Source organism: Megalobrama amblycephala, linkage group LG10 (assembly GCF_018812025.1).
Source record: "Megalobrama amblycephala isolate DHTTF-2021 linkage group LG10, ASM1881202v1, whole genome shotgun sequence".
NCBI lineage: Eukaryota > Metazoa > Chordata > Actinopteri > Cypriniformes > Xenocyprididae > Megalobrama > Megalobrama amblycephala.
This window is the reverse complement of record NC_063053.1, coordinates 34,469,373-34,481,599: the sequence shown is the minus strand read 5'-3', so window position 1 is coordinate 34,481,599 and position 12,227 is coordinate 34,469,373. Positions and strand designations below refer to the sequence as shown.

The 12,227-nt window shown below is 37.4% G+C and overlaps 1 protein-coding gene across 3 annotated transcripts in view; it reads left to right on the top strand.

Annotated features, from left to right (window-relative positions):
• The window catches only part of ubr2 (ubiquitin protein ligase E3 component n-recognin 2), a 49,977-nt gene that overhangs the window by 21,691 nt on the left and 16,059 nt on the right, over nucleotides 1–12,227 (top strand). For 2 of the 3 annotated variants that reach the window (XM_048205863.1, XM_048205861.1), the window contains exons 8-21: nucleotides 264–384; nucleotides 712–819; nucleotides 1,505–1,593; nucleotides 5,236–5,334; nucleotides 7,019–7,182; nucleotides 7,513–7,612; nucleotides 7,703–7,831; nucleotides 7,913–8,096; nucleotides 8,937–8,998; nucleotides 9,086–9,196; nucleotides 9,304–9,369; nucleotides 9,972–10,094; nucleotides 10,209–10,272; nucleotides 10,416–10,540. In XM_048205863.1, the coding sequence (XP_048061820.1) occupies nucleotides 264–384; nucleotides 712–819; nucleotides 1,505–1,593; nucleotides 5,236–5,334; nucleotides 7,019–7,182; nucleotides 7,513–7,612; nucleotides 7,703–7,831; nucleotides 7,913–8,096; nucleotides 8,937–8,998; nucleotides 9,086–9,196; nucleotides 9,304–9,369; nucleotides 9,972–10,094; nucleotides 10,209–10,272; nucleotides 10,416–10,540 (1,545 nt within the window). Of the gene's footprint in view, nucleotides 1–263; nucleotides 385–711; nucleotides 820–1,504; nucleotides 1,594–5,053; nucleotides 5,153–5,235; nucleotides 5,335–7,018; nucleotides 7,183–7,512; nucleotides 7,613–7,702; nucleotides 7,832–7,912; nucleotides 8,097–8,936; nucleotides 8,999–9,085; nucleotides 9,197–9,303; nucleotides 9,370–9,971; nucleotides 10,095–10,208; nucleotides 10,273–10,415; nucleotides 10,541–12,227 lie in introns of all 3 variants that reach the window. The other variant, XM_048205862.1, reaches the window with a different exon arrangement.

Sequence of the window (12,227 nt, the reverse complement as noted above, 5' to 3'; positions counted from 1 at the left end):
GGGAATACTGGATTCTAAACAACAAAGAAATGCCACAATTTATCAAGAGCTTGAAGCAGATAGGAGGGAGAAACGCCACATACGTGGCCATCTGTAGACTTGGGGTGGGCTTAGAACAACCCACAACACTGTAGCAACTTCACACTTTGGCAACCATCCACAACACTTTAGCATTGTGGGGCAACTTTTGCAGAAATGAAAGCATCAGTAATTGTTCTTGTAAATGTAGTTTGTTGGTGAACATCTTTGGACATGTTTTGCAGAGGAACACGAGTCGTCAGACGAAACCTCTGCGGGTTCAGGTCATGCACTCCTCTGTGGTGGCTCATCAGTGTTTTGCGCTCAAAGCTCTCAACTGGCTTGGCCAAATCATCAGATCCTCAGGTCTGTCTCTGCATCTTTCTGTATCACTCTCTCTCTGTTGTTTCCCTTGGTTTCTTTCATTTTAATCACTTATTTAGAAGTCATATTAATCAATTTCTGCTTTATCTGCTTTAACGTGTCTATTTAGCAATTACAATACATTTGGATTTCACAGCTGTTTTTTTTTTTTTTTTGCGCTATGATACCTGTAATCATAAGTTTATCAAAATCTACCTACAGATTCATTGTGTTTAATAGAGCAGTGTGCTCTGTGTCAGTGTTTGTGTCTGCTTATGGGGTGCCTGCTGTAGTGAATCAGTGCCTCAGTGTATTACTGTCACCCGGCAGATGCTCTGAGGAGGATCCTGTGTCAGGTGGGACTGCAGTGCGGACCGGAGGGAGAGAACTCTTCTCTCGTGGACACACTCATGCTCTGTGACTCCAAGATGTGGAAAGGTGAATGAATGAATGTACTGACATCAGCTCTCCCGAGATATTGCAGCACTCCAGAAACACACAGCACAGCTGTGCATGTGTACGCACAAATTTGTGTGTGAAATCTGTGTATGAACATTTTCACAAACAAATCATGATTCACCAAAAACTTCATACTAAAAATTATTTTAAATTTACAAAAAAATGTAGGAACAACTGAAACCACATGTATGCAAAAAACACTTTGGCTGAGCTGCCTTATAATCGTGTTAAGAAATTATATTGTAGCTTAACACGATTAATAGTAATAACGGTAGATTATGCATAATTACAAGCAACTGACAATAAACCAAACCCTAATTATAACCCTAACTCCACGAGTACTTGTTGTTAAATAATATTACTAGGGCTGCCCCCTAATAGTCGACTAACCTTTAGTCGTCAAGGAAGAGGCTTAGACGACCAAAATTTCACTTAGTCGCAAGGGGAAAAAGTCCACAGGAAGTGGCGAAGTCACGCAGTCTATGACGGACAGATTGCTTACTTGTATCATTATGCCGTAACACCTTATAATAAAGTGTAACTGTAATTTCTTGTTTGTTTGTTTTGTTTTTGGGATAAAATATGACTGAGACATGTTCTTGCCTGTTTTTGTGAGATTCACCCATTTAAGCTCATGCTGTACCTAATATTGTGTTTCCTGCAGGAGCGAGAAATGTTTACCACCAGCTCTTTATGAGCAGCCTACTCATGGATCCAAAGTACAAGAAACTTTTTGCAATCCAGTTTGCGAGGGTAAGACTTCCATTCACAATGGAACAGTCCTTATATTGATTGACAGTAAAATATCAGGGGCTGTCTTACAGAAACATCCTAATTTAAAATCTTGTCGTGTCTGTTTACTAACCGTGGATTTTTACTCAGGAAATAGAACTTTTTCAAATCTCAAGAAGATAGGAGGTTTCTGTAGTACAGCCCAGAACTTTATCTCTGTAGGCCATGAAGCCCCCAAAAGCAGTGATAATTTGGTGTATTTACCCACCAGAGTTTGCAGTCTCTCACATGCATTCTCATGCTTACTGAGGAATAGTCAGTAAAAAGACATTACAATTTGTTGAATTCATGAAGCAAAAATAACATAAATGTAACACATTGGCACAGGCTTTGCGCTGTCACCGGACATGAATTTATTTTTTCTGTAAGGGGTGTAATCTGCTTTTATAGCACAGAGTAAAACAATTTTAAAAACACAGGCTTTCTGGGACTCCATGACCTTTGTTTAAAGCATAGTTCACCCAAAAATGAACATTTTGTCATCACTCACCCTTATGTCATTCCAAACCTAAAAGACCTTTATTAATTTATCTTTGTTCAACACTAATGAAGATAACTATGAAGAAAATTAGTCATTAACCTCAAACCTCATTAGTTTTGAGATGATGAGTAAATGATGATAGATTTTTTTTTTATTTGGGGTGAACTATCCTTTTAAAAGGTTAGTTCACCCAAAAATGAAAATAATGTTGTTAATTACTCACCCTCATGTCGTTCTATACCCGTAAGACCTTCGTTCATCTTCGGAACACAAATTAAGATATTTTTGATGAAATCCGATGGTTCAGTGAGGCCTCCATTGAAAGCAAGTTAATTTGCACTTTCAGATGCCCAGAAAGTTACTAAAAGCATATTTAAAACAGTTCATGTGAGTTCAGTGGTTCTATCTTAATATTATAAAGCGACGAGAATACTTTTTGTGTACCAAAAAAACAAAATAATGACTTTTCAACAATGTCTAGTGATGGCCGATTTCAAAACACTGCTTCGAATCAGTGATTCGGATCGTGTGCCAAACTTGTGAAATCACGTTACTTTATCGCTCCAAATCACTGATTTGAAACAAAAGAAACAAATTAACTTGCTGGCTATAGAGGCCTAACTGAGCCATCGGATTTTATTAAAAATATCTTAATTTGTGTTCCAAAGATGAACGAAGGTCTTACGGGTGTAAAACGACATGAGGGTGAGTAATTAATGACATTATTTTCATTTTTGGGTGAACTAACCCTTTAAGTATTGACTCCAGTGAAGGTACATGTGTTGAAGTAACATTTTGGCTCTAAGTTACAAGTTCATATTACTTAAAATTGCTTTTATGCTGTTACACTGAAAGTCTGTAAGGCAAGGCTTTGCATTGAAATGCACACAATTTTAAAAACATTGCAACAAAACATTATACTTGTTAACATTAGACTAGCATGAAAACGATTTCCTTTTAACTCTCCATTTAAAGTTATTTCCAGTCTTAACTTATCATGTCATGACCATTTAGAAATGGTTATCTGCCAGGATACCATCTGTAAAACACATTTTACATGGAGCAAACTCCACTCACAGGATTTCCAGTGTAACTGCATAACTGCAATTGCCATTTTTTTTTTTTTTTTTTTTTTTTCCAACAAAATGTTATAGATTCTGTCGATAGAGCTTAAACTTGTATTGCACCATCCTGTGAGACAGAATTGATATTAGTTTCCAGAATATTCAAAGTCTGTGATTTACACTAGAACATCCAGTTCACTTTCACTTCACACTCAGTTTGATTCAGCTGATCTATGATCTATGAGGATAAGAGTTTGAGAATCCAGTCCCTGTTCAGTGAGGGGTATCGTCTCCGAGAGAGAGAGACTATGTAATAGAGAGAGATACTTTGCCTTGGCATATTACTCTTGTTCTCTTTGGTTCGCTGCCCGCTGCAGTCCTCCAACTGACCCGGTTGTTCTGTGACAGCAGGAAATCTGTCTCTCAGTGTGCACTCCGGTGTAGGGCCCTATGAAATCCGAAATTTTTTCTCAGGTTTCCAGATTCTGTTAATTTTTCTGGATTGAAAAATTCCCTTATAAACCCTTAACATTTTTTAGAAAAGTAATCAAAAAGTATGTCTGATTAATTGAAATCATGAAACTTTTATATAATTTAACGTTCTTCTTAAAATTGAACACAATTTTTTAGGGCCCTATGAATTTTTTATTTTATTTAAAGTTTTATTTTTGTTCCCAAATTCCATTTCAATTAAGTTCCATGATTTCAGATGTATTTATTTTTTCTGGTTTCTGGTTCTGGTACTTTGTTTTCATGGTTTAATCAAATTTTAATAATAAAAAGGCATGTCTAATTAATTGAATTATTAAAACTTCAATAATTGATATAAAAAAAAAAAAGTACAATAATATGGTCCTTTCAGAAACTCTGTTGTCTGCTTATTTTTTTTTTTTCTGGATTTATTATTTAATACAAATGTATTATCAATAATCAAATTAAGTCATAAAACATTAACAATTTAATGAAGAAAATAACAGTTCCTTTTATGTTTTGCTTCACAACAGAGGTTTACTGTTAAAATTAAAACATGGAAGGAAAATGTGATGTTCCTTTAAAAATAGTTTTAATAATTTTATTATTTTTGTTGCTTTAAGAAGTGCATTCTACGGTACAATAGTAATATATTCATTCATTCGTCGTTAAACCAAACCTTTATTTTGGTGGGTTGTAGCGGAGACCTTTGAGCGTCCTCGTATAGTGAGACGGCAGAATGTATGCATTTAGTAGATGGAACTTTGTTGATCATTAACACAGAAACATGCAGAACATGCATGCTTCATATTTTAGTAGCACTCTTTTTGTGTTTTATTATTCACAGACACTACGAATGAATAAGGCATTTATATAGCGCTTTCCTATGTACTACTGTATACCCAAAGCGCTTTACAATCATATCAGGGGTCTCTAAAAATACTACTAAACATATTTTGATTTAGTTTTTTTTTTTTTTTTTAATTAAGTGTACAGTCCTATTACACTACTACTTTTGATTTATTCATCCAAAATTTGCCACATTCTGTGACATTCCATGTTATACTGTAAATTCCATTTTTATGACTAGATTCCACGATTCTGTCTGCGTTTTCTGCATTACGGAAATCACAGGGCCCTACTCGGGTGTCACTGACAGCATGTGCTGGCAGAGATTAGAACCTTAGCTTAAACAACCCTAGAAAGTCTACAAAAAAAAACAATGTGCAAAGTTCAGATTTAACTCAAGTCCCCTGGCTCCACATGTGTCCGTTCTCAAGACTGACCTGTGCCACGGTGTAACTTCAGGCCGTATGTGCCGCAGAACTGAGAACTGAGTCGGGGGACATAACTGCAGATAGCCCCTGACCTCTGACCCGGAAGGTGAATGTGCCCCTTCCTTTAGAATTACCGGCGCCTCCAGACAGATTTTATGGAGGACGATCACGAGCGTGTAGTGTCAGTGACCTCTCTGTCAGTGCAGCTCTTCACCGCCCCCACTGTGGTGAGTACCGCCAATCCCACACACCTCTGCTCTCTCTTCTGCCTCTTTCTCCTCTCCTCCGCCTCCTTCACCACTACCTGCAGAACTATGAGCGCTTGCAGAGCGACTACGTGAAAGACGACCACGACAGGGAGTTCTCAGTCACTGACCTTTCTGTGCAAATGTTCACCGTGCCTTCTCTGGTAAGTACATGCAAGGAGAGACGGCCTGCTGTGAGGAAGAGGGCTTGTCATTTTGGGTTTTTGGTCTCTTTTTCCTTTTCCTCTTTCCTTTTTCTGTTCACTCTTTCTGTTCCCTTTCCATCTTTGCATTTCATTTTCCACTTGTTCCTGCCTATTATAACTATATATTTATTTAAATATATACATATTTATAAATATATAATACATAATATAATTATACATAACATAATTATAAATATATATACATATATTATATATATTATATACACACACACACACATATACACATCTTCGGATGTTCATTCATGTTTATTTGGTGCTATAACTAGTAGTAAAGCGGAAGAGATTCACGTGCCTCTTGAACTGAAGCGGTTACAGCTATCTGTCACGACACATTAAAAAGCCTCAAAACAAAATTTATAGTTTGAATTTTGTTATAAAATTTACTGACTTTTATATTAAAAGTAACAAAGCACAAAGCTTATTGCGTTTAGTGGATGGACACGCTACAAATAGGGCCCCATCGTGCACCCGGTGCAATGTGACGGCAAACATGACACAAGTGTTTTTTGCTAGTTTCAGCCCGACGTAGTTATAATTTTAAATATATATGTTTAAATAGCAAATGCATTCGCGCCCATCTGTTCACCCATGGGCGTGCTGGTCTGAAAACGAGGTGTGTTCAGGCGCATTGTTTGCCGTTTTGAGGCAACTGAAAACGACTGCACCATTGACCAACTGAAACCTGGTCTAAAGTTAATGGCGCATTTTTTTTTTTTTTTGGTTTTGTTATTTAAAGGGTGCACGTTAGTAATATGTGCCTATAGGCGGGTGCACAATGCGCGTACACTCTGCTTGTTACACACATGGGCGCGCAGCAGCACACAAACATGCCAAATATTAAAAATAAAAGGATTACAATGTAAAAGATTTGTGTACATAAAGATAAAAATGCCTACATGTCATAATGGATGGTCATTGCATGTATCAGAATTACCTATTTGCAGTAATGATGAATGAAATTTGGCTAATTATTTGACCAATCGTCAGGTTGAGGGTGTCTATATTTGGGGTTTATTGCACGTTACACCCAAAACACACACGACTCATTAAGAGACTAGGTACAACACTTTCGGATCATGTGCCTGGAGTGCCGACCATTTTTTCCATCTAAACTAGCAAAAGTGGATTTTGACACACCCTAAGTGCACCTGCGCCAAGAGCTTTAGATCATGCGCTTAGATCGTTAAAATAGGGCCCAATATGTTTAGCGAAGTTTTGTTCACACATCACAGAAATCGATTATCAGAATTGTCAATCATGCCCTAGCGTCTACATAGCTAACATGTTTACAGCTTATTCATGTTTTTTGCATGAAATAAAGACACAGTCAAAACACGCCTAATCCTCACTGTTTTGGTCAATGATTTCAGCCCTGCAAAACTTTCTCAAAATCATTTTTGGCTGAATATTTTCAGTTGCTGAAATTACTACTATTTACTTTTTTTATTATCCTCCTCACTTTTCCTCTCTCCGTCCTCTTCTTCTTTCCTTCTTCATTTCATATGGTTTTTGGGGTTTCATATATTAGGAAATTCATGTATAGGAAAGAAATAACAGCTTACTGCCCAAACCACCAGATGGTCTGTCAGATGCGGAGGTGAACGGTGTATGATATTTTCAGGCGCGGATGTTGATCACTGAAGAGAACCTGATGACCACCATCATCCGCACCTTCGTAGACCACCTCAGACACCGAGACCTGCAGGGCCGCTTTCAGTTTGAACGCTACACCGCACAACAGGCCTTCAAATTCCGCCGAGTCCAGAGCCTTATAGGAGACCTCAAGTAAGATAACGAGTGTGTGTGGTTATAAATTGCCAATTCATGCCAAGTCAATTAAGCCAGAAGTTTGACTTCTGGTTCACAAGCTTATTCTGATCAAGAACCACCCATTTACACAGGAAGGGCCTGTCTGCAATATTTCATGTCAGAAGTAGTGTAGAAGTCAGCCAATATGATTGGAACTAGTGATTTTCAGAATAATGCTTACCAGTTCTGTGGCCTGTATACATTAGGGGTGGGTTTTTGAATGACTTTGAATACAGTTATGCATTAATTGTGTCAAAAATTCCCATTTCTTGAGATCCATGTCATGATGCATTTCTCTTGATGCAGGTATGTCCTGATAAGCCGTCCATCGGAGTGGGGCGACCAACTCAGGGAGAAGTATCTGGAGGGTTTTGATGCTTTCTTGGAGTTGCTAAAATGCATGCAGGTGACTATACCAATCTGAACTTAGGGATGTGTGTCTAGGGAAATTGAGATTGGGCATGAAAACAGGGGCATGTGTGTGTCCTCTTTGCAGGGAATGGACCCAGTAGTGCGTCAGGTGGGGCAGCACATAGAGATGGAGCCGGAATGGGAGGCAGCATTCACCTTACAGATGAAGCTCACACATATCATCTCTATGATGCAGGAATGGTGTGCCAGTGATGTGAGTGCATGTTAGACATTAGTACCCATAATGCACCATGATGGAGGCTGTATATAAGTATGTTATTTGTTGCATGTACAGGAGAGAGTGCTGATAGAAGCCTATAAGAAGTGCCTGAGCGCGCTGACTCACTGCCACAGTGGTTTCACAGATGGGGAGCAGCCCATAACCCTCAGCATGTGCGGCCACTCTGTTGACACCATCCGCTACTGCGTCTCTCAGGAGAAAGTCAGCATACACCTGCCCGTGTCCCGGCTTTTAGCAGGTGACTCTAATATTGTTTCACGCAAAATCCATTGCTATAAAGTTAGAAAGTCAGAATTGCATGAGTTAATATCACAATTCTGAGAAAAAAAGTATGAAGAGAGTTTTTCATAATTGCGACTATATCTCACAATTCAGACTTTTTTCTCAGAATTGTGATATGAACTTGCAATTGCCAGTTGTCTAAATTGCAATATAAACTTGCTCTTCCAAGGAAAAAAGTCAGAATTGCGAGATATAGTCACAATTCTTAGATAAACTCATGTTTCTGACTTTTCCTCCATGAATGTTTACTTTTAGCAATTCATACTTTTTTTCTCTCAGAATTACAAGTTATAAAGTCAGAATTGCGTGATATAAACTTCTGATGAGTTAATATCTCACAATTCTGAGAAAAGTACAAACTGCGAGTTTGTCTCATAATTACGACTAAATCTCGCAATTCAGACTTTTTTTCTCAGAATTGCAATATAAACTTGCTCTTGCAAGGAAAAAAGTCAGAATTGCGAGAGATAGCAACTTGCAATTCCAACTTTTTTTTTTTTTTTGTGAATTGTGAGAAATATAAATGTGCAATTCTGAGGAAAAAGTCAAAATTGTGAGAAGTCGCAATTACCTTTATGTTTTTATTCCATGGCAGAAACAAGCTTCCATTGGAAGGTCATATACACACTGCAGTTTTGGGAATAAATACATAGTGAATTCCTTGATTATTGAATACCAATATTGTTGTGTGTGTACGGAATATAGGATTCTCTCCCGAAATTGCTTGAAAAGTGATTGATGATGATAACCACACTACATTTCAACTGAACTTCAACTTTCTTTCTCTTGCAATCAGGTTTACATGCTCTGCTGAGCAAAACTGAGGTTGCCTATCGATTCCCTGAGCAGCTGCCCCTGGTGAGTTTAGGAGTTTTGGTTCATGACAAATTTTTGTTCTTCACAAACTTTCTCAATGCTTTCTGAGGTCTCTTTTGTCTTCTACAGAGTGAACTGAGTCCACCCATGTTGATCGAGCACCCGCTCCGCTGCCTTGTACTCTGCGCACAGGTGCATGCTGGGATGTGGAGGAGAAATGGCTTCTCTTTGGTCAATCAGGCAAGAAGCTTGTACATTTGTTTCATTCTAATGTTCATGGCATTTTATTTTAACAATGTGATTGCCTTTTCATAAAAATATCACACTTTTTTTAATTGTCTTTGCAGATCTATTATTATCACAACGTGAAGTGTAGAGTGGAGATGTTTGATAAAGACCTCATCATGCTTCAGGTCAGTCGTGTCAAGATATTTCTGAAGCTTAACTAATAATGCTTTGCTATAATTATAGTAAATTATTGTAAGTCCTGGGAAAATTTCTTTCCAAAATAAAGAGCAAAATTAAATAATTTTACATAAAGAAGTTTATTCTAGGACAGTTAAAAAAAGAGAAAGAAATCGGATTACTGTAATTTTTATTATTAATGAAAATGTATGTGCTTGTAAATTTAATGTGCTGAAAAATCACAATTTAAAAAATGGTCCTAAAATTGATCTAATATAAAGAAGTCCTAAAATATTTTCATTAATTAAGCACAATTCTCTGTGCCAAAATTCTGATTACTGTTGTTGAAAATAATCAGTTAATTTGCTCTGAGTGCAGCCACTATAAAAAGAAAACGGCTGTGGAAAGGTCATGGAAATTCATTGGTTAAAGTGTGGGAACACTATTATTTAAATTGTAGTGTTGGTATTGTAATGGTGGTATTTATTTTATGCTGATTTAAATAAAAATACTAATAAAATCACTGTAGTCTTTAGTAAAAGGTGAATCTTTTGAAAAGGTGAATTCACTGTAATTTAGTGATCATGTTTCATGCTGTTTTTGGATCTAGGCTGGAGCTTCCATGATGGATCCAAACCACTTCCTGATGATCATGTTGAGTCGTTTTGAGCTCTATCATATCTTCAGCTCAGCAGACTGCAGAAAGAGATACGGCAGAGAGAACGCTAACAAGGTCTGCTTACCTCGAAACCTCTTTTTCTCCTATTACTTTTCTTTTTATTTGATTCCCCTCTACTTGCACTCACTTCTGTTGCCAGTGATGTGTGTGTCGCTCTCTGTCTCTCAGGATGTGGTTCAGCAGAATAACACACTAATTGAGGAGATGCTGCACCTGGTCATTATGATTGTGGGTGAGTGATCATTTAACACACGTCCTTTGAGCTTTCTTATAGGTGTGTATTGAGCTTATTAAACACCATAGAAAGTAAAAAAAAAAAAAAAAAAAAAAAAAAAAAAAAAAATTTATTAATGCTTTGTTTGTTTTGTCCTGCAGGTGAGCGATACACTGCAGGTGTTGGTCAGGTGGAGAGCTCTGATGAGATAAGGCGAGAGATTGTTCACCAGCTATGCATTAGACCCATGGCCCACAGCGAGCTGGTCAAAGCACTGCCTGAAAATGTACGTAAATCCTCACAACTTCACTTTTATCCCAGATCATGAAAGTGCTGGTTATCGTCTTACAATTGTTAGCATGTTATTATCAGCGTTTGTTTTGTTCAGTAACTATGTTGTCTTTAAAGGGGTCATGACATGTTTGGTTTTTTTTTTTTTTTTTTTTTTTTTTTTTTTTTTTTTTTTATTATGTTCCCTTAGGTGCATTTATATTACTATAGTTTTTTTTAATGAAAAACTTAAATTTAGTGATTTATGACCTTTTTCCACCCTGTTTCTCTCCTTCCTACTCTTACGGTTTTGGGGGGTTTTCCCCTTTAAGAGTTCAGTGTATCCACCCACTGTTATGATTGGCTAACGTCAGTGCCCATGCATTAATTATTAACGCCCCCTAGTCAGAACACGTGCAGAACTGTTTACAATAGTAGCGGGTGCTTCCGTTTGAGGCGATGGCTTTTGCAATGATACAGCCTTGTATGTTTGAGCCAATGAACCATCTCCACAACAACTAAGAATGGATCAGCCCATGTCCACATGGAAAATATTTAGAATAAATTATATGTCGTATCTCATGTCATTTGTAACCTGAGACACTTGAAAACGGGTTATTGTTGCCTAATTATCGGGCAACTTGCTAACAGTTCGACATTATTCAACTAATTTCAATGAAATGATAGGGTATACCACGGACAAAATGCATGCACAGGTCATATTTGTAGATGCAGCATTGATATGGCAAAGTTGTACTTGTGTATCACATGTACTAGAAACGAGGCAACATATTTTCACAATTCATTTATAAGAAAGTGTTTTATATTAGCAGGTGATAAAGTAATATTGTAAAGACCCTTAAAATGACAATTCTGCATAAAAAGGTGTAAAACCAAATAAAATACAATTGCTATAAACACTCAAGGTGCACTTGTGGCAATTGTGGTGCAATGCCCTCTGAGCAAGAACATAAATGCTGCATGGAGACCCCTGAAGTACATGCACATTGTAAAGGACTATTAATAATAATTATGTTAATCTGCATGTTTGAGTATTAACCTAATCTTTGAGTAAAAGTGTTCTGGCAAAGCCAGCATCATACTGCGATTTTTTTTATTTATTTTTTCATAAATATTCTCCTTAAACAGTCATTCATCCATGTAGTGAACACACGTAAATTAACAGACATGACTGAGACGTTTGCAAAAAATAAACTGAATCCCTTTTTTCCCTGTCGTCTGGATACTTTGGCAGAGTATTCGAACGTTGTTTTTCCACAGCCAGGAACGGCACATCTGCGTGGCATCGCAATCTTATTGTAAACTGCTACTTTTTCAGACCCATTCGATGCACGTCGACTGTACACCCGTTGGCGTGACAACAATGCGATGATGCAAAATTAGGCGTTGTTGTCTTGCGCTGGAGGTGGTCATATGCAAACGACTGGTGCTAGGTGACGTCACCTTGCCCCATAGGATCCACAACGAGTCGTATTTAGAACATGATTAAATAAATGCTTCGTTTATAATGGGGAGCACGTCTTAAGCTATGAAACTTACAGGAAGTTTAATGATACAAAGACCTTTAAATGCTAAAAAATCAAGGCAAATTTGGTTTCTCATGTCATCACTCCTTTAAAATCTGACCCAAAAAAAAAAGAAAAAAAGATTTGCTACATGCAGTAGCAATTGTAATAATGTTA